We start from the raw sequence: 26,135 nt of genomic DNA on the forward strand, positions 1-26,135 counted from the left end.
ACTATTTCACATTTTACTTCCTCTCATGTTGACTTTATTCGCACACCCCACATATCCAAATATTCACCCCTGGATGACAACCAATAAACCTTATTTTTCAATGCAGACATAAGCTATATCATGTAAAAGTGAAAGGCTTACAATTCAATAACAAAGTGCAGTAAATGGAAATATATATATATATATATATATTTGAGCTACAAAGCTATGTGTTTATGATTTCTAAAATACATTAAAATTATATGATAACAACAAATATTAGAATGAAGATATTGTAATATCAGAAGTCAGAAAGAGCTGCACATACAAGGAATTTGTTCTGGTGACAGAAGCTTCCAGTAAACAGAGACAAGAACAACACACAGATCATAAAAAATAAAGATATATGAATAAAATACACATATGTATATATAAATGTACAACAAAATTGTTTGTAGAGGTGTGCTATAGATGGAATAGAATCAGATGTAGGGATGGACTAAGATGTGTGGTGCCAAATAAATATAAGTGGTAATATTGCACATATTTTTATTGCAAAATGGGGAGATCAGGCAGCATAATGGACTATTTTTGTACAGCTAAAATAACTGGAAGTCGCTGCCATAAGAAGCCTTGCACATTCAAGCTAAACATGGCTGTGCTTGCTCTTAAAGGGGTCATATGATGCTGCTAAAAAGAACATTATTTTGTGCATTTGGTGTAATGAAATGTGTTTATGTGGTTTAAGGTTCAAAAAACACATTATTTTCCACATACTGTACATTATTGTTTCTCCTCTATGCCCCGCCTTTCTGAAACGCGTCGATTTTTCTTGTTCTGGTGACAGAAGCTTCCAGTAAACAGAGACAAGAACAACACACAGATCATAAAAAATAAAGATATATGAATAAAATACACATATGTATATATAAATGTACAACAAAATTGTTTGTACAGGTGTGCTATAGATGGAATAGAATCAGATGTAGGGATGGACTAAGATGTGTGGTGCCAAATAAATATAAGTGGTAATATTGCACATATTTTTATTGCAAAATGGGGAGATCAGGTAGCATAATGGACTATTTTTGTACAGCTAAAATAACTGGAAGTCGCTGCCATAAGAAGCCCTGCACATTCAAGCTAAACATGGCTGTGCTTGCTCTTAAAGGGGTCATATGATGCTGCTAAAAAGAACATTATTTTGTGCATTTGGTGTAATGAAATGTGTTTATGTGGTTTAAGGTTCAAAAAACACATTATTTTCCACATACTGTACATTATTGTTTCTCCTCTATGCCCCGCCTTTCTGAAACGCGTCGATTTTTACAAAGCTCATCGGTCTGAAAAAGCGAGGTGTGCTCTGATTGGCCAGCTATCCAGTGTGTTGTGATTGGCCGAATTCCTCAAGCTGTGACGGAAATGTTACTTCCCTTACCATATTGTGATGCCTGCGGCAACCACATGCGACGACCCCGGGCTGGACTCCGCTTCGTCGACGGTGAAAGCCGATCCGGCGATCGACAGCGCGAAGTTGAAGTATTTCCTCAGCGACCAGCACGGATCATCTCCAGGCATGACGAAGCGGATATCGTCCTCTTTTGGAAGGCCAAACAAAGTAGTTTCGCTTTCACAACGAAGCACACAGCGCCTTCACGACATGGCGGCGGCGGCAACAATACTACAGCGAGAATAAAAGTTACACCTTCTTTGCGTGAACATTTGGGCGGCGTTATGCAAATCTTCCCACATCGTGACGTAGATATGTGGGGGCATGTTAGAACGAGCAGTTTTAGGTAGGCGTGGCTGACTCTTAACTTTTATAAAGAATATCTCTTTGGATTTGAGACTTTAGTCTTTGCAACTTTACAGATCTTCTTTATGCACCAAGAGCTTGTAACACTCCAAAGAGAAAGGAAACATTGAAATCGTATCATATGACCCCTTTAAGTTCAAAAACAAGGTGGATAATATACTGCTGATTGTTTTTTGTATATCAGCATACTCCTGTCTAGATAGACATCTTTTACTTTTGCTTCTTACTGCTCACATTATGAGCGCTGCTTTTTTAAGACACTCAAGAAGCCCAATTGGACGGCCCCTGAGCTCTCCTTTTGTTTCACAGAAGAAAGAAACTACAGGAGGTTAGCAAATAATAACAAAATGTCATTTTTGAATGAACAACTTTCAACAGTTGATTTTATATAGTCATTGATGGGTCTTTACGCTGCGCGGTCCCTTTAAGGCAGACAGCACGTCGTACATTCCTATGAAAAAAGCGGCGTTTTAAATGCCCGGTTGACGTCATTAAACTTTTTAAGCGGCTGGAGTGCGCGCGGAGGGGAAGGCAGGCACACACGAGCTCGCTTTTCCAGCCATTCTCTGCAGATGCGACTGGACGGGCTCCGGTTTTCTGGGAATAAATACAAAATCAACATTCCTTGTAAGAGAACTACCGTTTCTTTAAATAGATTATTATTGCGGTAAATACATGGTTTATGTTGTGCCCTTTTATTATAGGCATGTTTCAACGATAACAGAGGCATAAAAATTGTTTGCTTGAGTGTGAATCTGTTGCATGCTGTGTTTACGCGTTACATGTATTCTATAACTATACTGCTGTTTTACTTGTGTTATAGATAACAAAGGGAAACAGTCACAATTAAATGGGCTTTTCCGATGTTTTTTGTTCTAAAACATTTTCATTTACTGTATAAGTAGAATGGCAGGTGTATTAGTGAAACTCGTGCATGCGCGTGCATATTTGATCGCCGTGTTGTAAAGTTAGTTCTGTTGTTCAGTTCATACGGCTTAACTGTTCCGTGGTTTCAGCACTGTTTTGCTGTGCATTAGCCTAATGCATTGACCCAGAGCTCAGCCACGGACCCCAGCAGTCACACTGACAGAATAATGTTCATAATGATATTGCTGACTCCGTGTCCCTCTACGTTTGCTGCCCTTAACAGAGGAAAACGAGAGAACAGGATAATGACATTCTGACATTTTCAGGCAAGCTGCTGGTGTTGTGCTTTAATAACTGAGGCTGCCAGACTCTTTCCACAGACTGTAAATCCATTTGCTTGTGAGAAGGATTTCAATCAAGTGTGAACTTGCTAAATAAATGCACCTTCATGCTCCTCATATAATTTTATTTCGAAATGACATTTCATGATTAAAACAGCTATAAAGAATTGTTCATGCTTTGTTCAAATTAAAGTCTGCAAATTTACAAACCCTATATTACTTAGTTTTTTTCTGTGGAACTCAAAGGAGATGTTTTGAAAAATGTCCAAGGCAAGCAGCTCCTTTCCATAAAACCAAAGCATTCCAGTGCCTCCCAATCTCCGTAAAGCACAATAAAAGCAGTTCATATAGTTCATGTCCAGTATTTCTAGACTTCTGAAGCCATACCATACAGTAACTTTGTATGCAGAACAGATGGGAAGTCCTAATTACCTGACATCTATCCCTGTTACATCTCTCAGATCTCATTCGCACCTCCATATTTTTAAACCTTAAGCATCATGATCAGTCAAGAGACAAATTAATGACGTTAAGCATTTGATATTAACATTCACATTTTATGACGGCTTTCACATTGATCCAGAGAGACATGCTACCACTGAAGTGCCATTTCAAGCACATACAGTACACTCTTTAAACTAAAGGTGCTTCACGATGCCATAGAAGAACCTTTTTGTCTAAATGGTTCCATAAAGAACTTTTAACATCTGAAGAACCTTTCTGTTTCACAAAAGGTTCTTTGGGGTGAAAGAAGGTTCTTCAGATTATAAAAAGGTAAGAAAGAGATGGTTCTTTAAAGAACCTTTGACTGAATGGTTCTTTGTGGAACCAAAAATGGCTCTTCTATGGCATCGCTTGAAGAACCTTTTGAAGCACCTTTATTTTTAAGAGTGTATGTTTATTTTAAATAACGGATTATGCATGATTTAAACTTATTTCAGGTGCCATCAAAACTCCATCTGGGGAACATTGAGAGTATTTAGATCATAAAAAGGTTAAACCGATAGGGTTATGCAATTCCAGGGAGGAATAAAATCATAACTCTATCAATAAAAGGCATAATGGCTTCGGAACAGATGGAATGCAACTACTACTTTTATGGTACTCTTTTGAGCATGATAGCTACACGTCATTTGCAGTTTGTCTTGTTTTTTGTTTCACTGAAAATAGAAAATCATATGGCTTTCAAACACCTTAAGGCTGAATAAATTAAAATATTTCTTTCATTTGCTAAGATCGTTCGCGTTCGTGAGGATGAATATATTTTTGTCATAATTCTTGAAGAGCCATGTGTCATTTACTTAGACAAGACATTTACATAAGGCTTTGAATGCATTTTAATGGAATGATTAACAGGACCAGGGAAAATCATTTCTAAATAACACTGATCTGCAGGTGTTATTCAATCAAACTATTAATAAAATGTCACAAATTGCATAATCTTCAGATTACACCAGTCTCATATTTCTTGAACATGAGATTATTTTATTCTAAGTGAAGTTAGTAAAACGCATGAGCCATGTCAGAATCACATGCTACAAAGTCTATTTCTACCAAAACTGATGCTGTAATGTAATGACAACATGATCCACGCCGGGTAATAGGAGATAAGCATATGTGAAATCCTTCTTTGGAACTTTGCCATGTTCAGCAGGATTTATAATGTACTCAGGATCATTGCTGTCAATAATGGATTAGACTTGCTTTATTTGATGATTTGACACAATAAAATAGGCCTAGTCTTATGCTGGAGTGGTCTGGTTCCAATGAGGGATTGGAATACTTGGGATCTGTTCTTGTCTGGGTCATGTGGAATTGGGTTTTGCCATGGGATTTGGACTCTAGAGGGGTTATAGATTGGAAGACAGGTGTGATGGCCTTCACAGAATGTTTTCCCAGTGGAAACTTTATTGCCTTTGTCTTAGGAGAATTTATATGAACACTGGCTGCTGATTACTTCCTGATGTTACAGGCCAAAAGGAAGCAAAGCACACACATTTTGCATATTCTAGGAGCCTCTTCAGCCTCTTCAGTAAGATTGATTTTATGAGTATGCAGTCAATAAATAAGGTACAGGAATAATTTAAGAAAGATGTCTCTAGTCAAGTCAAGTCACCTTTATTTAAATAGTGCTTTATACAATACAGATTGTGTCAAAGCAGCTTTACAGTATTAAACAGGAAAATAGAGTGTTGATAATGCAAGAGGACAATAGCAAACACTCAATTTTTCAGTTAAAGTCAGTTCATCATTGACTCAGTGATGTCATCGTGCAGCTCAGTCTCTATAAGTCAACCGTTTTATGTTGATTTTCCCTAAAATCACTGTGGTGCTATCTAAACTTTGCAGTGTTTCCTGCACCTTTCTGAATCTTTAGCACAACAGCAAAAAAATAGTTGTGAGTCTGATTTAATGTTATAAATTTAGTGTATTTTACAAAATGAACTGAACTAAACCCTTCAAAGCAGTTACTGAAAACAAACTGACTCACTGAAGTCAGTACCATTACAAGCTACATTTACATGCAACCAAATAATATGTTTATAATAGGCTTTATGGCTCAGTCGGATTGAAAAACAATCATATACGCACCTCAATTAACCATAAAAATATTGCCATCAATGACAGATGAGGCAGGGAGTGTTCATCAAACCTTTTGTATAATCATTATTTTTGCCCATTGTGTTTGGCAATGCTACTGACTCAGAAATTTAGCTTTAATCAGTGATTTAGATGGGAGCTCTTCAACAAAACTTTACTGTGACAGTAAAAATTAGTGATAATAACTAACTAGACGAAAAGTGATTAGACAGCTTTTCACTCTCACACTCATTCAGTTTTAATAAAGTACACCTCAAATGAGACATAATTTGAATAACAAATAAGATGCAATGTTTTTGTCTAGAGAAATCTGATCCTCTATATTTTTCCTAGATTTGGTTTGTTTTACTTTGACATTAGGTACTTAGTGCACAGGGAAGTATTATTCATCGTGTTTGCCAGCAAGTTTTACCCTAAGCAAATTAGCAACGTGTCTTTAGTTGCTCGATAGAAACCTATACCAAGGAATACTAATGTAGTAAAAGTTGAGCGTTATTTCCCTGGGAAGTACAGCTTTTATCACCACACATTTTGCAACTTGCATGCAAATTGAAAGTATGAAAATATTTCAAAAGATGGCACACAAATTCAATCTAAACAGATGTTTCTGACATGATGATCTGCAGAAGCATACAAATTACCGTACACATTATAAACTCTGCTCTTGTTCTCCAGACATTGATTAGTAACTCAGAAAATCTATCTGTCTCTTAGCTGTAATTGCCAACAACACTTTTGCATTCACAAACAGCATTCGACATACACACAATAGAAACGAACATGTACAACACAAAGACTGAATGCTGAGAGGGTCCATACCCCTCTCATTCAAAACATCCAGACAGAAATAATCACTCAACGGCATCTGATGCTTCATTTCCTGCCAGTGAATCAACATCTGACTGCGTGTCTACGTGCTGTCTCTTCCAAATTAGATTAGTTTTTTTTAGCTTTAAATTGTAATTGACTGGAGCAGGTGCTGCATGAGTCTAATGGTTGTCCATTTGAATTCACTGAAGCATAGAAACCAATAAATTCCTGTTTAAACTAACAATGTGAATTTTGAGTAAAGCAACAGTTTTCAAGCCTTTGTATGAGGAACAGGCCCATGCCTGATAATACAGCACACAAATTCTATGATCCTTTACAAATCTGCCCTCAGCGTGGTGCTGTATCGATCTAAAAATAAATGAGTAAACAAGTTATGACCGATTCTTCATTTTTATTTGACTGCTTAATGACATTTTGTTATCAGGAATGTTAGTATTGAGTCATTAGGATAGTGCAATGTGACTCATTTACCCCCACAGTCATTATAATAATACAAGAGATCATGTGTGACTGTCAATATGAATGTAACTATAATTATAAGTGTGAAGTGGGGTGCTGGGCAAAAAAACCTCCAAATGAAATTGCAAAACAGGTTTCCAGAACACTTTCTCATCTGTCATTGGCCGGAAAAGCAAATAGTCTCGGCCCAAACTAGCCAATGTTGCTATGTTGGCCTAGTCAGGATTCTCAAACAAGCAGTGCCTTAGTCTCTTTGTAATTTTTCAAGGAATTTGACCTACGAATGCCCTACTTATAGTTAAACTGGAATGGGATAAAGTATTTTAACAAAGAAAAAAAATACACATTTAAGTTTAAAAGAGAGATCCGTTTCAAATGATTCTGATTTGTTTTCACTTCTTGACTATACTCATAAAATCATCCTTAAACTTTAAGAGGCTAAAGAGGTTTTTTAGAATATGCAAAAGTGTGTACTTTGCAGACAGCATCTTTATTCCCTTTTCGACGTCACTTTTAATCTTTATCAACAGCATCATGGCATCTTCCAGCCCAGCCCAGCCATCTTCCGTGGTATTATGTTGATTTCCTCACCCTGATGTTGTTCCAAATTTTTATGACTACCTTTCTTCAATGGCACACTAAAGGAGAAGTATTGAACAATGTACTAATTACTCTTTTTAATTGTTGAATGGAGGACTGTGGCTGTCAAACTCCTAAATGACAAAAGGCACTACATAGTTGTCTTCAAAGTAGTCCACATGACCTGTGTATTGTATTCTAAGCCTTCTCAAGCTAAACGATAGCTTTGTCTGAGGAATGTCTTGTGTCGCATGGCTGATCATGATGTTGCAAGAGTATCAAATTAACTTTTTTACTCAACAAGCCAATTTGGCTACCATTGTTTGGACTACTAAAGAAAACGTTATAAAGTTACCTGTCATTCAGAACCTAATGTAGCCAAAACAAAATAAATATTTAATGATTTACAATGAATACTGTACAAATAAAAGAGTAGTGCCATAATCCTTCTTATCGCAAAATTCATTGTGACTTTAATTATAAAAGAGCATTTTGTTGCAAACTCCAAATACAGCCAAAATGAATACTAAAAATAAACGTTTGATGGTAAACATGCTTATGCTTACCGCATATGGTGTCAAATCACTCCAATAATGAAAATCATGCATGATAATATCATCTCATGCCCTTTCATTCACTACTGTATACTGTACTGATGGCAAGTGATTCTCATTAAAAAGCAATGTGATTTCCCAGGGTTTGGCCTACAAAAACATCATCCCTGTAGCACTCTACTGGCTGGTGAGTTGGCTAGTGATTTCAGAATACTTCAGTATATAGTGCATAAATCATATTAACTAGTGTTATAGTGCTTTTTTGTTATTTTGAAGCTCGACAGACCTAGTTCACATTTACTTTCCCTATGGAAAAAACTGGCCAGTTCATTAATATTTGTGTTCCAAGTGAGAAAGAGAAAGTCATAAGGGTTTGGAATGATAGTAGTAAATGATTTTAATGTGTAATGAACTAATCCATTTATTGTTTTCCTCATGCATTCATATATTTATTTATTTTCAGAAACAGGCAGAGTCTGTTATGAGAATAATATGAATCATTGTATATTCACTCATCATTTTGGTAATGATTTGGGAGAGCACTACTGTGGTTTTTATGTACATGCTGATTAATTGCCTTGTTATGATTGTTTAGCTGAAGACACAGAGATGCTGTGAGGATTAGTTTAATTGCTTGAATGAAAAAGTCATTTGGATGTGATTCACACATCTGAATGAGGGAAAAGAGACCAATTTCATTACATCCCATTGTGCCTCAAGTGGTCTGAAGGACCTGTCATTTTCCGTCTTTAGTTTTCTGTTTTCTGTGACCGATCCTATGACCGATCACACTGGAGTGAACAGCTGGTATGGGCTGGATGATTTCATGCATTTATTCTTCAGGAGGATGTGTTATGCCCCACCGTGAATTTACAGTTATTTTGAGCGGTAGATTTACAATATTGTGAGTGTGTTCCAGAAATGTCCCCAGTTCTATCATAGGGCTGTCGTTATAGCACTATAATTCTGTCAAAGACTATGTGAAAGTAAGTTCAAAGCTCATGGTCACAACAAAATGTACATGATTTATAAACTGCCTTGTCTTCAGTGCAAATAAAGCATTTTGACACTCATGAACCCTCATGAAATTGTTGTATTGGCCTTCTGATGGCTAAATGTTACCTGAATAAACATGATATATTACACAGTTGTGTTATTTTTGATAATGCTTCTTAACCAAGATCTTGAAGAAAACATTTATTTTATCTGTGTGTATTAAAGGGATAGTTCACCCAAAAATGAAATAGCTCATGGTCACAACAAAATGTACATGATTTATAAACTGCCTTGTCTTCAGTGCAAATAAAGCATTTTGACACTCATTAACCCTCATGAAATTGTTGTATTGGCCTTCTGATGGCTAAATGTTACCTGAATAAACATGATATATTACACAGTTGTGTTATTTTTGATAATGCTTCTTAACCAAGATCTTGAAGAAACATTTATTTTATCTGTGTGTATTAAAGGGATAGTTCACCCAAAAATGAAAGTTCTGTAATTAATTTCACACCCTCTTGTCGTTCCAATCCCGTAAGAGCTTTGTTCAACTTGGGAACACAAATTAATATTTATTTGATGAAATCCGAGAGCTGATTCTGACCCTGCATAGACAGCAACAGAACTACCACTTTTGTGTGCAAAGGAAACAAAAACAACAAGTTTATTCAACAATAATTTTCTTCTGCGTCAGTCTCCGCCACCATTCACGAGAGTACCATGACACATTCCTCTGCTTGAAAACAAGCCGCAGCGTGTTCTATGTCAGAATGCCAGCTCCAGCGTCAGCATGATCACACGCATGCGTCATGGTACTCTCGTGAATGGTGGCGGAGCCGGAGACTTACCGGAAGAGAAGAAATTGTTGAATAAAGTCGATATTTTTGTTTTATTTGAGCACAAAAAGTATTCTCGTAGCTTCATAAAATTACAACCACTGATGTCACATGGACTATTTTAACGATGTCCTTACTATGTTTCTGGGCCCTAAATGTGGTAGTTGCGTTGTTGTCTATGGAGGGTCTGAAGACTCGGATTTCAAAAATATCTTAATTTGTGTTCCGAAGATGAACGAATGTCTTACTGGGTTTGGAACGACATGAGGGTAAGTAATTAATGACAGAATTTTAATTTTTAGGTGAACTATCCCTTTAATTAACAAATTTTCCCCTCAGTAAATTGGCAGAAATCCTTCTTTGAAGCTTTGTTACTATAGCATTGGTATATATTAAGAAGATATCAGTATATAGCAGCTCAAGGCACTGGGAATAAAATGGTCTTTTTTGATGGTGATGGGTTAGTAGACAGATAGTAGATTAGCTTCTAAAAGCATTAGGGACAATGAAAACAAAAGTATAATTTTGACACTATACACAAATCCTTTTTGTTTTTCAAATCTGATGTTTATGTATTCACTGTCTGCACTGTCATTTTGCAAGTGAAATCTGATCCGTTTGTTCAGTCAATATATGGTGTATGTACATGGGTTGCTAATAACAACGACAAGAGATTTTTTCATAAAACAACTGAGAGTCAGTTTGGAAAGAGGAGGAAGTCTGGGAATGTGTCCCTGTAGTCTGATATGACATTTCACTGCATTGCTGAACTCCTGAGCGGCAGTGTTTTACACATATTCATGTTTACTGCACTCTTAAAAATAAAGGTGCTTCAAAAGGTTCTTCAAGCGATGCCATAGAAGAACCATTTTTGGTTCCACAAAGAACCATTCAGTCAAAGGTTCTTTAAAGAACCATCTCTTTCTTACCTTTTTGTAATCTGAAGAACCTTCTTTTGCCACGAAGAACCTTTTGTGAAACAGAAAGGTTCTTCAGATGTTAAAGGTACTTTATGGAACCATTTAGACAAAAAGGTTCTTCTATGGCATCGTGAAGCACCTTTATTTTTAAGAGTGTGTGTTCAAAACTGTTAACTCATTCGCTACTCACTAGGCAGTGAACATCATATAGTTCGCTAAGGAAAGAGTGAGCAAAAATAAGTTAGTGTATTTGGACTAGGGCATGAATAATTGATTAAAAAAACTCTGTTACAATTTATCTACTTCAAGTAATTAAAAAATACTAGACGTTGCACATTTCAGGTCATAAACGGTTACATTATGTGCATTATGTGTATACCATAAGATGTGTTATTTTTATAATATCTAAACATTATTGCCACATGTCTTCTAACAAAGAATTTTTCATTCTTTAAAATGCAAAGCATAAAATGTTGTTGTTCACTTAAGTCTATTTTTAATATTTGTTTATTTTTATTTTTATAAGTATTGCCTGATTATTTGATTAGGCTAATTGACAAAATAATTAACCAGTTTCTTAGTTACCAAAATAGTTGATGGTTCTAATTTGGACACAGCCTTGACAATATTGTGCACTGTTATGTGATGATTTTGCTGTTATTTTTTTATTTATTTGATTACTGTTTATATTACCAAAAACTAAATGGATTTGCATCAAAGTATTCCCAAAAAAAAAAAAAAAATTATATTTTCTGAACAAAGCCTTAAGAGTTCTAAAAATAGTCCATCAAAGGAAGTATGAGAATTTACTGTCAAACTAAATCCAGATCGGTGTAGAAGTGGTATTAAATTAAGTCTGACAAAGAGCTAACATGGTGAGTTTTTTAAAAATTAGAGGTGCTTTGGAGGAACACAAGCTGGGCGAGATGAAAGGCATATGGTATTGTTGCTTGAGAATGTGCGCAGGAAGAGACTGAGGGAGACCTGTGTCCACCCTGAGACTTCCTGGGAGTGTCTCTCTGGGTGTGGTCCAAATAACATTGTACACTTTGCCAGCAAAGTCTATTTTGCTCTTGGAGACGCCCATAACCTCCTTTAGAATGCACTCATTTCCTCTCAAGGAGAAAACAGGAAGCATAACGCTCTGGTTACTAAAGTAACCTTGGTTCCCTGAGATAAGAGAACAAGCGTTGCGTTGACATGCTTTGGGGAAACTGTTCACGTTTGTGTATCTGCACAAACCAATGGAGCTCTAGCCCGCCGAAAGGGGAGGAGCCTACTGCTATATAAGACGGCTCAGAGTGCCATTTCATCAGAATCTTTCGAATGACGTGACAGTCATTGATTCGCGTGCAGCCTTATAGCACAGCAACTTTCGCAACTCATTACCTTATCTCAGGGAGCCAAGGTTACATTACTGTAGTAACCGGAGTGTTTCCTGAGATAAGGGAATGAGTGTTGCGTCTCATTGCGCTATGGGGAACGCATTCAATAGAGCATTGCTATAAGCAAGTGCAGAACGAAGCGCCCTGCGAGCCCAGCCATGAAGCATTCTACTGAGGATTCCTGTAGGCATGAGCCAAAAATTATACCTTAATGAACTTAATGACCTGGTAGTTCTTGCCGACTGACCTGCCAGCCACGAGATAATGATTCACAGCGTTAGCTGCCACATAGATTTTGAGCGTGAAGGGGGTGTGCCCCTTATCCAACAGCTCTTGTAGAAAGGTTAGCATGTGGGACACATTACAAGAGGATGGGTCCAAGCTCCATGCTGTACACCAGTCAGAGAAGACTGACCATTTAAGGGCATAAAGGTGTCTTGTAGATGGGGTATTCACCACACTTGCGGGGAGCTGCAAAGGCTCCCATCGAGGGGCCAAACATGAATGCTCCACAACTCTGGCCGGGGTTGCCAAATCATGCCCTTCGTTTGCGAGAGCAGGTTCTTCCTCAATGTTATTGGCCAAGGGGCTGCCGATAGCAGCTGGATCAACTCAGGGAACCATATCTGATTCCTCTAGAGTGGGGCCCCAGAGGACTGAGCATATGACTTCCCTGACATGTCTGATGACTTGAGGAAGCAGGGCAATCGGGGGTAAGGCGTATAGGCGAGCGCTGGGCCAATTGTGGGCCAGGGCATCTCGCTGTCTCGAGAAATAAATTGGGCAGTGAGAGTTGTCTTCTGAGACAAAGAGGTCTACCTCTACCCTCCAAAAGACAGACCAAATAATTTGAACCATTTGTGGATGTAATCTCCATTCTCCTGGAAATACATTGTCTCTGGACAGCATGTCTGCCCCTTGGTTAAGTCTGCCTGGCACATCAACTGCTCTTAGTGAGAGGAGTTTGCCCTGTGCCCATAACAGGAGGCGTCAAGCCAACCTGTGAAGGGAGCATGACCTAAGACCATCTTGGTGATTGATGTAGGCTACCATCATCACGTTGTCCGAGCGGACCAGCACATGGTGCCCCTTTAAGGCTGGCAGGAAGGTTTTTAGGGCCAGAAAAACCACCATCATCTCGAGGCAGTTGATGTGTAATCACTGCTCCAGGTTTGACCAGAAGCAGAACGCCGGTCTGCCCTTGTACAGAGCTCCCCAATCCAAGTTGGAGGCATCTGTCGTAGCTACCTTCTTTTTGGAGAACCCATTTGAAACAGGTGTGAAGTTTTCCAAGGGGCCACGGCTCTGATGCAGCGGTGGGTTACCCCTGGGTTAGCCCCAGAGAAATCACAGAGGAGGCGGCCGACATGAGGCTGAGCATCCTCTGGAAAGCCCTTAGGGGACATGAAGTCCCTAATTTGAGTGACGCCACTAGCCACTGAATAGTCAGGGAGTGTTCCGATGTAATCCATGCCCGCATTTGGGCGACAATAATTGTCCCCAGAAAGACTACTCGCTGTCTGGAAGACAAAAAACTTTTGACTAGATTGATTTTCAACCCAAGGCGCTCTAGGTGGCTGAGCAGCAGCGACCTGTGAGCAATGAGTTCCCATTCTGATCTGGCTAAAACCAGCCAATCGTTGAGGTAGTTCAGAATTTAGATTCCCATCTGTCTCAGAGGGTAAAGAGCTGCGTCTATGCACTTCATGAAAGTGCGTGGGGCCAGAGACAGTCTGAATGGCATGACTGTGTACTGATAGGCTACTCCCTTGAATGCGAATTTTAAGAACAGTCTGTTATGGGGGCTATCTGGATGTGAAAGTAAGGATCTTTCAGATCCACTGACAAAAACCAGTCCTTGCGAGGATCTGCTTCAAAGTTAACATCTTGAACGGCCATCTCATAAGCGAACGGTTCAGTCTGAGATCAAGAATGGGTCCGCCCTTTTTTTTTGGTAATGAGGCAGTAGCAGCTGTAAAAACCTGACTCACTGTTTCCACGACTCCTTTTGCAAGCAAAGTTTGTACTGCTGTACTTTGCCTGCTGTATCCTCTTTCTTCAGCGCCGTAAAAACAGTGGTGAGAGCGGTAGATGTAGAGCAATTAACACAGGCCGAGTAGGGGGCACGCCACGTTCTGGTGAGCTCTTCGTGAACTGCCGGCAGGAATGGAGCAGGCCGATGGTTGCAGGACTGTTGACGCCATCCCTTCAGGTACCACTCATCAAGGAGGCCATGTGCAGGCTCTTCTGTAGCCGACCAAGCCAGGCCGAAATCCTCCACAGCCTTTGTCAGAACGCAGATCAGCTCTCTGTCCATGCTGGGCTGTGTTGATTGCATCAGGGGAGGGGTTTCAGGCTCTTCAACAGAATACTCCCACTCTTCATCGTCTGACACGTCAATGACATGGAGTCATCAGCCGCGATCTGGCCTTTTGCAGCCGACAAGGGGCGTTGATCCTTCTCCTAGGGGAGAGAGGAAATGGGAGAGCAGAGTAGGGAGGACCGCCTTCATGAAAGAAGGCGATCTGCAAGCGGAGAAGGGCGAGAGCACACAGTCTCAGTGAGCACAGCCTCTGCGTGGCAGGCGACGCAGGAGCCACGCTCGCGGAAATTTGCGTAGATATTTGCTCTTTCAAGCGCCAGATGGCCACAGGGGAAAGCTTCTCGCGTCTTTCTCTGCCAGGGCTCCTTCTATGGTGGCAAGCAGCAGGCTGAGCAGAGCTTCTTCGGCTTCTTGATTGCAGAGTCAGCGAAGTGATGATCTCGTCGCTGAAGGAGAACAATTCTGATGAAATGGTGCTCTGAGCCGACTTATATAGCGGTTGGCTTCTCCCTTTTCTGCGGGTTAGAGCGCCATTGGTTTGTGCAGCTACACAAAACTTGAACAAATCAGGCTTCAGTATCAGAGTAAACAGGAGTTTCCCAATAGCGTGTTAACGCAATGGGGGAGACCGTTCGAAAGGGCACTCTGGGGATAAGGAGAAGTGGAATCTTAGGCTTAGATTAGCAAAACAAAAATCCCTCTCAGCATTTCGGGTATCGTGGCATATATTTTGCATTGCTGTTGTTGAGGCAACTGTCACATGTCTTTACTGGGTCAATTTTTCCTTTGAGTACTGTAGGGTATTACTCATCATGTTCAGGCATAATGCCAGTCAATCTGATTAAATCTAACGATTTTGGAAGTACTTTTTGTGTGATATGTATCAAGATTAGTCCATTAATAGACTGTGGGCTTTTGGTAAGGTCCCTTTAAGGTTAAATCAGACCTTTACTCTTCTGTCTGATTGAAGACTTTAGGTTTGCAGCACAGTACAGTGATTTACAAGCCAGGGTTCAGTCCAAGTGAACCTACCACTATGTTTTGACTGTTGACATTCTGTTCAAGTTCAAGGCAATTCAAATAAGAGTTATGAGCTGCAATGTGTTCAACTTCGGTGTTGAAATCATTAATAATGCATTGTTTAGGATTTGTAATGAAATGTATAGCTGTTTTTTCATACATTTCTAATTTTCAGATGCAGGAGTTTGCCTGTCAGTGTATGAGATTGAGATGTAAATCCTGAACAGTGCAGCAAGTTGCACGTCTTTTGGGGTTTCCCGGTTTCCATTCATATTTCTCTGGTGTAGTTTGTGTTTCCATTATATGAGTAATCAATATTCAGACAGAGTGTTATCTTATGCTTTGAGAGAAAGAAGCAGACAGAGACAGAATGCTATGAGGTGAACAGTAAATGTGAAATGGAAAAGCAGGGAAAAGAAGACCGTCAATGTGATATTATGGGAAAAATGTGGAGATAAAGAGCCAGCTGTGGAGTGAATCCATCATACAATAGACTATTATGAAAATGTAATGGTTGCCTTTAGATAGCAGGTGAAATGATCTGCATAATGTGCACTTTTCAGCTCTGAGTTACGTTATTCTATCTGGATTTTTTATTTCTTGGAATATTTGAAGGCAAACAAGTTTTCCATCCACAATCAAAGATCATATACATATAAAAGAACAGATGCATAGCCTTGCATGGCCCCTCATTCATTACCATTGTTTGATGAAACTAGCTATGTTTTCTATACAACTATGACATTTGTTATTATGACACATGCTGTAGTAACCTAAAGATGTTTAAAAATACAACTGGCAGTCTTACAGGGATATTTAACCCAAAATTATAATTTTGTCATCATTTACTCACACTCCTATAATTCCAAACATGATTTAGTTTCTTCTGCAGAACTTATGAGAGGATATTTTTAGAAATATTTATGTGTCCGTTTTGTTCATACAATGGAAGTCAATGGTAAACAAAACTGTTTGCTTACCAACATCTTTTTTTTTTGCATTCTGGGATCACCCATTTGAGCCTTCAGTTGCCAGATCACATGTTTAACTACTATGCCACATTACCAAAACAATGAAGCACTCTAAACTCTGCAGACTAACTAATAATCCAGGTATATTCGCCCATAGAGAAGCACATTCTAGTCTGCACTGTACATTCCAGTGCTTGCTGCCTTTGTTTATGTAACCACTGGTGTGTTTAGTCAATAATGACTTAGACATATTGTAACTCTCAGGTTTTTTTTCCAACCCTAATCCATTGAACAGCCCACAGGGTGACTTTACAGGTGTTTTGTATTACCTGGGCATGGAAGAGGTGTCTTATCTCTCCTGTACCAGACCTGCTCTAGAGAGAAAGAGCCATAAATATATCTCTACCCTCTGTTTAGCTGGCCCATTCACCATTGTCTATCAAGACTCCCCAGTTAGTTTAATCATGGAGTTTTATTGTCCGTATTCATAATCAAGTCTATGTAGTACTCCGTTTGTTAGGTACATGTGCTTTTGTCACACAGAAGCTTGGTTGTTGTGTTTGGTTTTTGTTGACTGCACAGCTTTCTTTTCTTCCCTCCGGGTCTTCTCTGAATTGGGGCCAAAGAGGATCTGGTCTGGATTCTGGAAGACATTCTAATTTACTGGTGGCATACTTACCCCTCAAACAAATGCTTGCCCTGGGTATATCTGCATTAGGCAGGACTAAAGCAGAGGCTTTATGGCAGTGTCTAAATAAAAGCTGTTGCTTTTGATGTGAGCTGTGAAGCACTTGAGCTGGCTTGGTTCATTGTCATTATGTCCTTTCCCCTGCTTTATATGTGCCAAAATGTTTATGTGTGTGTGCTTGTGCATTAGACAGCCCTTTATGTGGCTGGCAAATGCTCTGGTCTCTATTTGGCATTGACTTCACAGCCTGCCTTTGTTTCTTACCCAGTAATGCAACTTTTATGTGGACAAAAATGCATTGGTTGGACAGAATATCTTGCACACTATTAAGAAATGATGTCTGCTTTGGATTATATGAATTATACAGTAACCCTCATTAAGTGCAAAATCAAACCAGCATCGTTCACGAAAACATGATTAAAAAGCTACATGATGCATTAAGATCATTTATGAACCGGTATCCACATGGCTGTTGGGTTGACATGAATAGGTGTGCTGCACAAACTAAGATGGATGGATATAATTTTAAACCTATTAGTTTCCACTCCCCCTCCCCAAAACCCAACCCCTCCAGAAAATCACAACAACAGTTGGCACTGCTCATTTTAAACCCTTACAGCACATCTCATTTCTGCATGTTGCATATTTGCATGTACAAGCACAGTTGTACACTTTTGTGTCCATATGAAGCATTTTGATTTCATTTTACTGAATCAGTTCATTCAGATGATTCATTTACTACAAAAAAGGATTCACTAATTCATTTGAGAACCTACCGACCACCTTGGAATTTTATTTTAAATAAAATTGAATATTTAATTGAATTTGACTGTTCATAATAGTATAAAAAATACAGTATATAAAGTGTTTATATACAATTCAAAATAGTTGTGAATAATATATTTGTGGATTAAAAAGTTTAAGTTTAATTGGCAGGGTCATCTGCTGAATGTAAAACTAATTTCTGTCGGTCTGTTTTCACTAGAATGACAGCACTTGTTCTTTCCCACTTTTGAACAAGTGATGAAAAGATGAAAGGAGAAAATAATGAATTCTTATTCAGATATGTTTGGCACTTATACTGTGACTGTTACTAATCATTGCTTATAGCAATTTCTTAAAATACTGCATAATTATTACTTGATGAGGCGGCACCATTGTAAGCCATTGATAGCCAGTTTAAAAATGATAAAAGTATCTTGAAATGAGATAAGTACCTTTGAAAGTATTGCATATATGCATAAATATTTTCTTTTTGCCAAGAATTGTTTTTGAGCAACTTTTATCAAGTAAATGTAAAAAAAAATTATCAAGTAGAAGCTCTTTGATATGCTGCAAAAATGTTTTGTTTAGTTTTTTTTTTTTTTTTACACTGGTGGTTTTTTCTAAAAAAAAAAAAAAGGTATCTTAAGTTGTTAAACTTTTTAACATTACAATTAAATTGTAATTTGACAAGCTAGAGTGATGTGACAGACAGGCACGTGCTGTACTTTACCGTTTGTGCTGGTTATAGCTGAGATGTGCCAGGTATTAGCATGGCCTTTCCAGGCCACCTTTTATCTGCTGTCTGGGCTTATTTTTGGAACCCTTTATTATTCAAGATTCTAAATAATAAATGATCGCCATTTGCTTTTTTTTTTATGTAATGATGGCATTGTTGCCAAGTGGATGGCAGCATGTGCAGAGACATTTGTTGCTGTTATTGTTTGTTTCTTGCCCTGAGTCACATTCTAGCATGGCATCTTTTAAGTGCATTCCAGGACTAATGGAAATTCATGATAACGTATATTCACAATTTTTTTCCACAGATACAACATTTTGAATATTACAATGATTTTAATTCACTTTTACTTAGCCATTAAAAAGCATGTTATTAGTCCTGTCTTATCTCGCAAGTATGTTAAGAAAGAGATCTTTTGAAAGTCTTTTTTAAATGCATCAGTAGCAAAAATAAAATTCTCTCATTATTTACCCTCATGTGGTTCTAAACCCTGACTAACCTGAATTCTGAGATTTTCAGTGATTTTTTTTTGTCCATACAGTGAAAGTCAAAGGTAACAAAACTGTTTAGTTACCAACATTCTTCAAAATATCTTCTTTCATGTTCTACAGAAAAAAGAAACACACAAGTTTGGAATGATGCGAGTTAGCAGTACATTTTTAGTAGTAGATTTTTTACAGTTTTATATGTTTATCTTTAGCACACTCATTTACAGGGACAATGTATTTTAAGGGATTATATGCTCTGTTTAGTGTTCTGTTCTAGAAATGCAGTTCTTTGAGCTCTATTTTTTTTAAATGTATATAATATATGCACCTCAATCTAGTTGATTAATCATAAAACAACTGTATCTTGTGGTGAGAGAAATGGTTCAGAATATCAACAGTGCTGAAAATGAGCTTATATGTGCATATAAATGGATTTTCAGAAGACTTCTGTTGCTTGGACATGCGCTGTTATTTATTCCCTCCCTCGGTAAAGAGACAATATTACACTGGTATTAGCACTATTCAGAATGTAATTGTTTCTCAGTGGAACTGTGAAAAAAATATATTTGCATGGCTCCTTCGTGATGAAACTCATGGGGGATGAGGGAGGTTTTTCATACAGGCAATGACAAATAAACACTGCAGCTAAATATGGTTGTAAATCTTCTTGTAAATGTTAATCATATTCTATATAAGAATTGTATAGTGGTTTACAATAGAAAATGCCAGATGGTAATACATCTCCTTTTGTTAATATCCCAAAACATTGCTATGGTTATCAATATGTCAATGATCACAGGTTTGGTACTTCTGTACAATAGAGTTACAATAATGTTAACCTAGGGAAATCATGCCCATATTTAAAGGCGGTTACTCACAAAACTTTGCACTTTTGCATTCATTTCAGTGTCAAATGATTTGACAGCAGCCTTAGGCCAAAATCCTCAATGTAAACTCAGAGATGATGATTCAGTTGGGAACAAATTACCACACAATGCAATGCTGTTCAAATTTCTGATATGCAATAAAATCACAAACTAGCTGAGCAAATTCACATCCCAATGTAAAACATTTACTGCCCAAATAGGGCTGCAGACTCATAAAGGTAAACTTGTATTTTGTATACTTGTATCAGTCCTGTATCTTTGCATCTGTATTCCTGCCCTTCATTTCTATTTAAGCATCCTTTACTTTATTGATAATGTATTGCAAAGAACAATTGTAGAATGTCTACACTAGTCAATGTGAAGTCCGATACACCCCTTATTTACTTGCTGTAAATGTGTCTCCTTTAGAGAACCTCAGTACATCTCGTTATTTGATGTTCCTTTGCTTAATAAAAACCAGCAGTTATTCCTTCGGCTGGCGTGTTTAGCTCAATCAACTTTGACGGGACCACTTGAACATCAGATTCATCAGTTTGCTTTTGCTTTCTCCTGCTGCCTCTTGCTCATTCAAATTTATTTGGCGAAAAAAAAGCCAAATGGCTGAAATTGCTTTAGTCTGTCCTTGAGCTGCTTTACTGCTGCACATAGAGAAGAGGAAAACGGCCCCTCAGAAATCAATGCCTGACAGTAAAATATGGGCATATTTTAAGTGACTGGAGAAGTTGCAGCATTTCACCAGGGGAAGTCCTTATCATGCAGAAACAGCCATGAAGATTAGAGGTAAATTATAAAAAAAAAAGAAGGATTTAACACATGCTCCAAGTCACCAGCTAAGATTTATGAACCTACTTCATTATTCCAGGGTGCTTTGTCTTGTCGAGTGTAGGCACTGCCCATGAGACCTGAGCAACGCTGACGTGCCTCTTGGTGTGTGTTCGATTATACACTTGGACCCTAGAAACGTGCCAGTATGGCTCTGATCAGTTCATTAGGACTACAAGTGTCACTTTCTGAATATAAGTCAAGTTTGCTAAGTATGCTCCTTACCAATCATGTCCTCTCCTTCATATAACAAAGCCTTCATATTCTGCATGCCACGTCCAAAGGCAGATTTCAACCTTGCAAACTACAAGGATGGATTGCACCCTGAAAAGCTTCTGTCTGTACAAAGAGTTTGCATTTCATTAAGACTATTTGAGATTACCTTTTCTGAAGGATTTAACACATGCTCCATGTCACCAGCTAAGATTTATGAACCTACTTCATTATTCCAGGGTGCTTTGTCTTGTCGAGTGTAGGCACTGCCCATGAGACCTGAGCAACGCTGACGTGCCTCTTGGTGTGTGTTCGATTATACACTTGGACCCTAGAAACGTGCCAGTATGACTCTGATCAGTTCATTAGGACTACAAGTGTCACTTTCTGAATATAAGTCAAGTTTGCTAAGTATGCTCCTTACCAATCATGTCCTCTCCTTCATATAACAAAGCCTTCATATTCTGCATGCCACGTCCAAAGGCAGATTTCAACCTTGCAAACTACAAGGATGGATTGCACCCTGAAAAGCTTCTGTCTGTACAAAGAGTTTGCATTTCATTAAGACTATTTGAGATTACCTTTTCTGTGTTTCTGCCAATACAGCAGGACATCTCGCTGCATATTCAACTTATCCAGAATTATCCCGTCTGCTGGGTTACACCCTAATTGGCTTTCTTAACAGTCCTGATAATGAGATTATATGCTTCATGGAGCAGTGCATCCCTTTTGGTCTCCATATCTGCAATGTAAAACTCCTTTTTCGGATTTATTAATAGTTTGGTAGCAACTAAATGTTAGAGCCAAACTATGCATACACACAGATGGCTATTGACTTGTTTTTTCTTTACTAGGCATACAACTCATGGGTTGTGTTTGTCTTTTTCTATTAAATAGGTAATTTAGGACATCTGGTTTAGATGAAGCTATTTAAGCGTATACAGTAACCTAGCTGCAGTGACTACAAACACTTTCCATCCTGGTCTAGGGTGTTTTATATACATTTAAATGCTGGTTGACCAGCACTGCTGCTGTTTACCAAGAAAACGTAGATGGGGAAACTCATTAACTGAAAAAATCCAGAAAAGTCTTGGTTAAGCTTCTTAAGAAAGCCTGGCACAGACTCCAGCAGCATCCAAAATATGGATTCAACATGGATGTGAGAGCCTGCATTGATTTTTGCTTGTCTATCTGCTAGGGGAACATTTTTCTGAGTGATGACCAGACCTTCCTCAAGGTGCTCTGGATGACCCCTCTCTTCTCTTTTTTGTAGTACTGGTTCTCTGGAAGCTTGCAGTGGATCGGTCACTGTAAGAATATATGCGTGACTGATTGATAGCAATCTCCTTTTTTGCTTAATAGAGCTGCAGGTCATGCATTTTTGAGGCGATGCAGAAAAAATAGTTTGTCCTCTGTCTTGAAGGAGAAAACCTGTAGTGATAAATGATAGATTTTTACATTTTAGCTTTATAAGGTTATTAATATACTTATTAATCTGGTCATTTTATAGTCAAAATCTTGTCAAAATTTATTTTTGACTTTGCTCAACATGTACAGTGCTCTGGAAAGTAGCCAATAGGCAGTGGCAATGTTTTATTATTAATAAATAATAAGATACATTTACTTTGTATAGTACTTTTAGGGGGGGGGGGGGAAGTAGAAGAAAAAAAACAATAAAAGAACAAACACATGCTAAAGACTCAGCATAACAATGGAGGCCCAGTCAGAGTGATGGAAAGGATCAGCATGCGTGTGATCCATCAGTCAAGCAAAATGTACAGTGGGGAAAAAAAGTATTTAGTCAGCCACCAATTGTGCAAGTTCTCCCACTTAAAAAGATGAGAGAGGCCTGTAATTTTCATCATAGGTATACCTCAACTATGAGAGACAAAATGAGAAAAAAAAAATCCAGAAAATCACATTGTAGGATTTTAAAGAATTTATTTGCAAATTATGGTGGAAAATAAGTATTTGGTCAATAACAAAATTTCATCTCAATACTTTGTTAAATACCGTTTGTTTGTAATGACAGAGGTCAAACGTTTTCTGTAAGTCTTCACAAGGTTTTCACACACTGTTGCTGGTATTTTGGCCCATTCCTCCATGCAGATCTCCTCTAGAGCAGTAATGTTTTGGGGCTGTCACTGGGCAACACGGATTTTCAACTCCCTCCAAAGATTTTCTATGGGGTTGAGATCTAGAGACTGGCTAGGCCACTCCAGGACCTTGAAATACTTCTTACGAAGCCACTCCTTCGTTGCCCAGGCGGTGTGTTTGGGATCATTGTCATGCTCAAAGACCCAGCCACGTTTCATCTTCAATGCCCTTGCTGATGGAAGGAGGTTTACACTCAAAATCTCACGATACATGGCCCCATTCATTCTTTAATAGACAGAACTGTACTGTATGTCTATTCATCACACACAGGCAGAGTTTGGGGTTTGCCTGGGGTGTTGCAAGTTAATAGTAATTTAGCTTCCGTCATATACAAGCCATCATCCATTTGCAAGCGTACCATCCCTGCAGAGATTACGAATAATCAGCATATAATGTATGAAAAGACTGAACAAGTGCACCCCATTAAAACTCCATGAAGATTCAAGACATCAGGCTCTCCCGGTCAAGATCTGATCCCTGTCAGTTAGTGGCATGTGCATTTATGTGTGCACACCATTTCACTTTGGTCCTTGGAAATCACTACACTTATTTCCAGCCCCATTTAAAATCTGCAGCTAAATGTGATTTGATGTGTATCCTGAAATGGAAGATGATTGGAATGAGATTGCTTCTTGTGCTCCCCGTTACCCATCTCACTGAATCGCAGGCCGTCTCAGTGATCAGCCGTAAAACAGTGATTCTGTCCTAATTCCCTTGCATATCAATGGTGGAGTTCCCTTTAAAATCTTAAATGATTCCCTTTGAGATAAATTATTATTGACTTGTTTACCTTACAGTATCCTGAAATGGAAGATGATTGGAATGAGATTGCTTCTTGTGCTCCCCGTTACCCATCTCTCGTTTCACACCTCAACTTTAAATGACTTTGTCAAGAGTGTTTTTCAGTTTCAGTCCACTGAGCTGTAAGTCTCTGCATAAGGACTATAATTAAAACCATTATTTTTACATTTGTCACATCATTTGTAAATATATAAAATCATCTTAAAGCCTTATCCTTCATTGATAACACATATTTCCAATTTGTCAAAAAGCTAGTGTAACACTTGGCTGAGACACTCGTATAACATCGGATATAAAAGTACATTTTAAAGGGCTTGAATTGAGTGTTAAGGTCTTGTAAAGAAAGCTAATTCTCCTTTGCTGAAGAAATGGATTTCTCCTGAATTATTTTATATATATCTTGTGTAAGTCTGGTACACTTGCTAAAAATACTGTGGTGAATGGACTGAATAATCTTTAATGGTAAGTTCCATTGTTTGTGTGTAGGCTCACGGCTTTTCAAACATTAATCCTAACATTTAAATTAGGCATGAAAGTAAAATTCACCATATTTATTTTTACAAAGTGCATCTTTTTTATTTTATTGTGAACGATTTTAATTTTGTTTTATTTTGTCATCATAATTTTGATTAAAATATCTATTTTCCAGAGAAACAGCATTTGTTTGCTTAAAGTGCCATTTATTTTAAAGAAAATTAATTTTTCTAGATGTCACTTTGTCTTACATCAAATGTTTTTATACAGACTAATTTCTCTCTCATATCTGCTGGTGTTTCACATCTCAACAATGATTTTATCAAGTGTGCCCAGATTTGACAATCAAAAATTAGAGATTTCAGTTTAAACTCTCATCCTCGTCTCCTCACCAGTGCACTGCAGTGTTGTGCCTATTTTTATTTATTTTTTACTAACCTTGCAGGCTTGCTTTTAAAGGGGCTCTGCCTGAAGACCTTGATTAGCTGGTTCAGGTGTGTTAAATTAGGGCTGGAGCTACACCCTCCAGGAACAGGACTGGACACCCCTGACTTAGAGAGAGATATCTTACACATTTATATAAAATGTATGTAAAATATAAAATGAGTTCTGAAGAGTTTTCTCTATAGACATAAAATAAATACGGGGGCTTTCACAGTGGTGCGCACCCAGGTTTGTTTGGTGTCACAGTTCGATTCGTTTGGATAATGTGAAAGGTTAACTGGTTCGGACCAGGCAATCAAACCAAGTGTAAAAGCACCCTAAATAATTAAGGCCATTCATTTTGGAGTTTCTCTTTTTTTAATGTGTTGCCTTTAAACCTCTGAACTTGGAAAGGTTACCATGCTTCACGTCCTCTCTGCCTCGTGTCAAAGTTATGAGATTTTATGTGTCATTTTAAGACATAGGCTGTCATGGTCAGTCAAGGGGCCTTACATCCTTGTGTCTCATTAAACTAATCATTCCTTAAATGCATGAGTGGCCTCTTTAATGTATCACTTCATGCATATTATTAGCATGTTGCTCTTCCCTCTCATTTTTTCTAAGATCACATAATTTTTTCACTTTCACCCTAAATGGAAGACTGTCAGAACTGAAAGATTAAGCATCACTTCAAGCAGAAAACTCAGGCTTAGCCACTTTCCTGAATGCAAGCTGTCAAATTGGCCCTCTCTCTTCCCCACATTCTATTTCCGTTATTTTCTCATTCTTCCATTCCCTTCTCTGAGGATGATTTTTGATTGACGGGCTGAAGTGCTGGCGCAAGATGAAGTATTTTGAGCTAAGGGTCTTTTGCCCTGCAGTTTAGATAGAGAGCATAGCTTTCACTTTGATAAAAGGAACTGATGTGTTTCCCTGTTGTTCAGGGTTTCATAGAAGCCACTTGACTCCTGCTCCTGTCATTGAGCGATCGAGCCAAACATGGCACACACAGTATACTGCACTAATTGGCTAGGAGGGTCTAGTTGTAGCAAACTCTCCCTGCAGTTAAGTGTCTTGCTCTAGGGTGCAAATAAAATTGCAGGTTTATAATCTCAGTAACTCATTAATTGCTGGATCACCTGGGCTTGAATCTACAACCTCCACAGGACATAGTTCTGCCATAGTCACCAAGGGGCACTA

At 38.3% G+C, this 26,135-nt stretch overlaps 1 protein-coding gene across 1 annotated transcript in view; it reads left to right on the forward strand.

Moving 5' to 3' along the window:
• Positions 1–2,311: 2,311 nt before the first annotated feature.
• The window catches only part of LOC107584819 (PTB domain-containing engulfment adapter protein 1-like), a 43,034-nt gene continuing 19,210 nt past the window's right edge, over positions 2,312–26,135 (forward strand). The window contains exon 1 of the mRNA XM_016271587.1: positions 2,312–2,422. Coding sequence (XP_016127073.1) covers positions 2,368–2,422 — 55 coding nt within the window. The 5' untranslated portion in view covers positions 2,312–2,367. The remainder of the gene's footprint in view (positions 2,423–26,135) is intronic.

Source organism: Sinocyclocheilus grahami, unplaced genomic scaffold (genome assembly GCF_001515645.1).
Source record: "Sinocyclocheilus grahami isolate Dianchi unplaced genomic scaffold, SAMN03320097.WGS_v1.1 scaffold63.1, whole genome shotgun sequence".
In the NCBI taxonomy this organism is placed as follows: domain Eukaryota; kingdom Metazoa; phylum Chordata; class Actinopteri; order Cypriniformes; family Cyprinidae; genus Sinocyclocheilus; species Sinocyclocheilus grahami.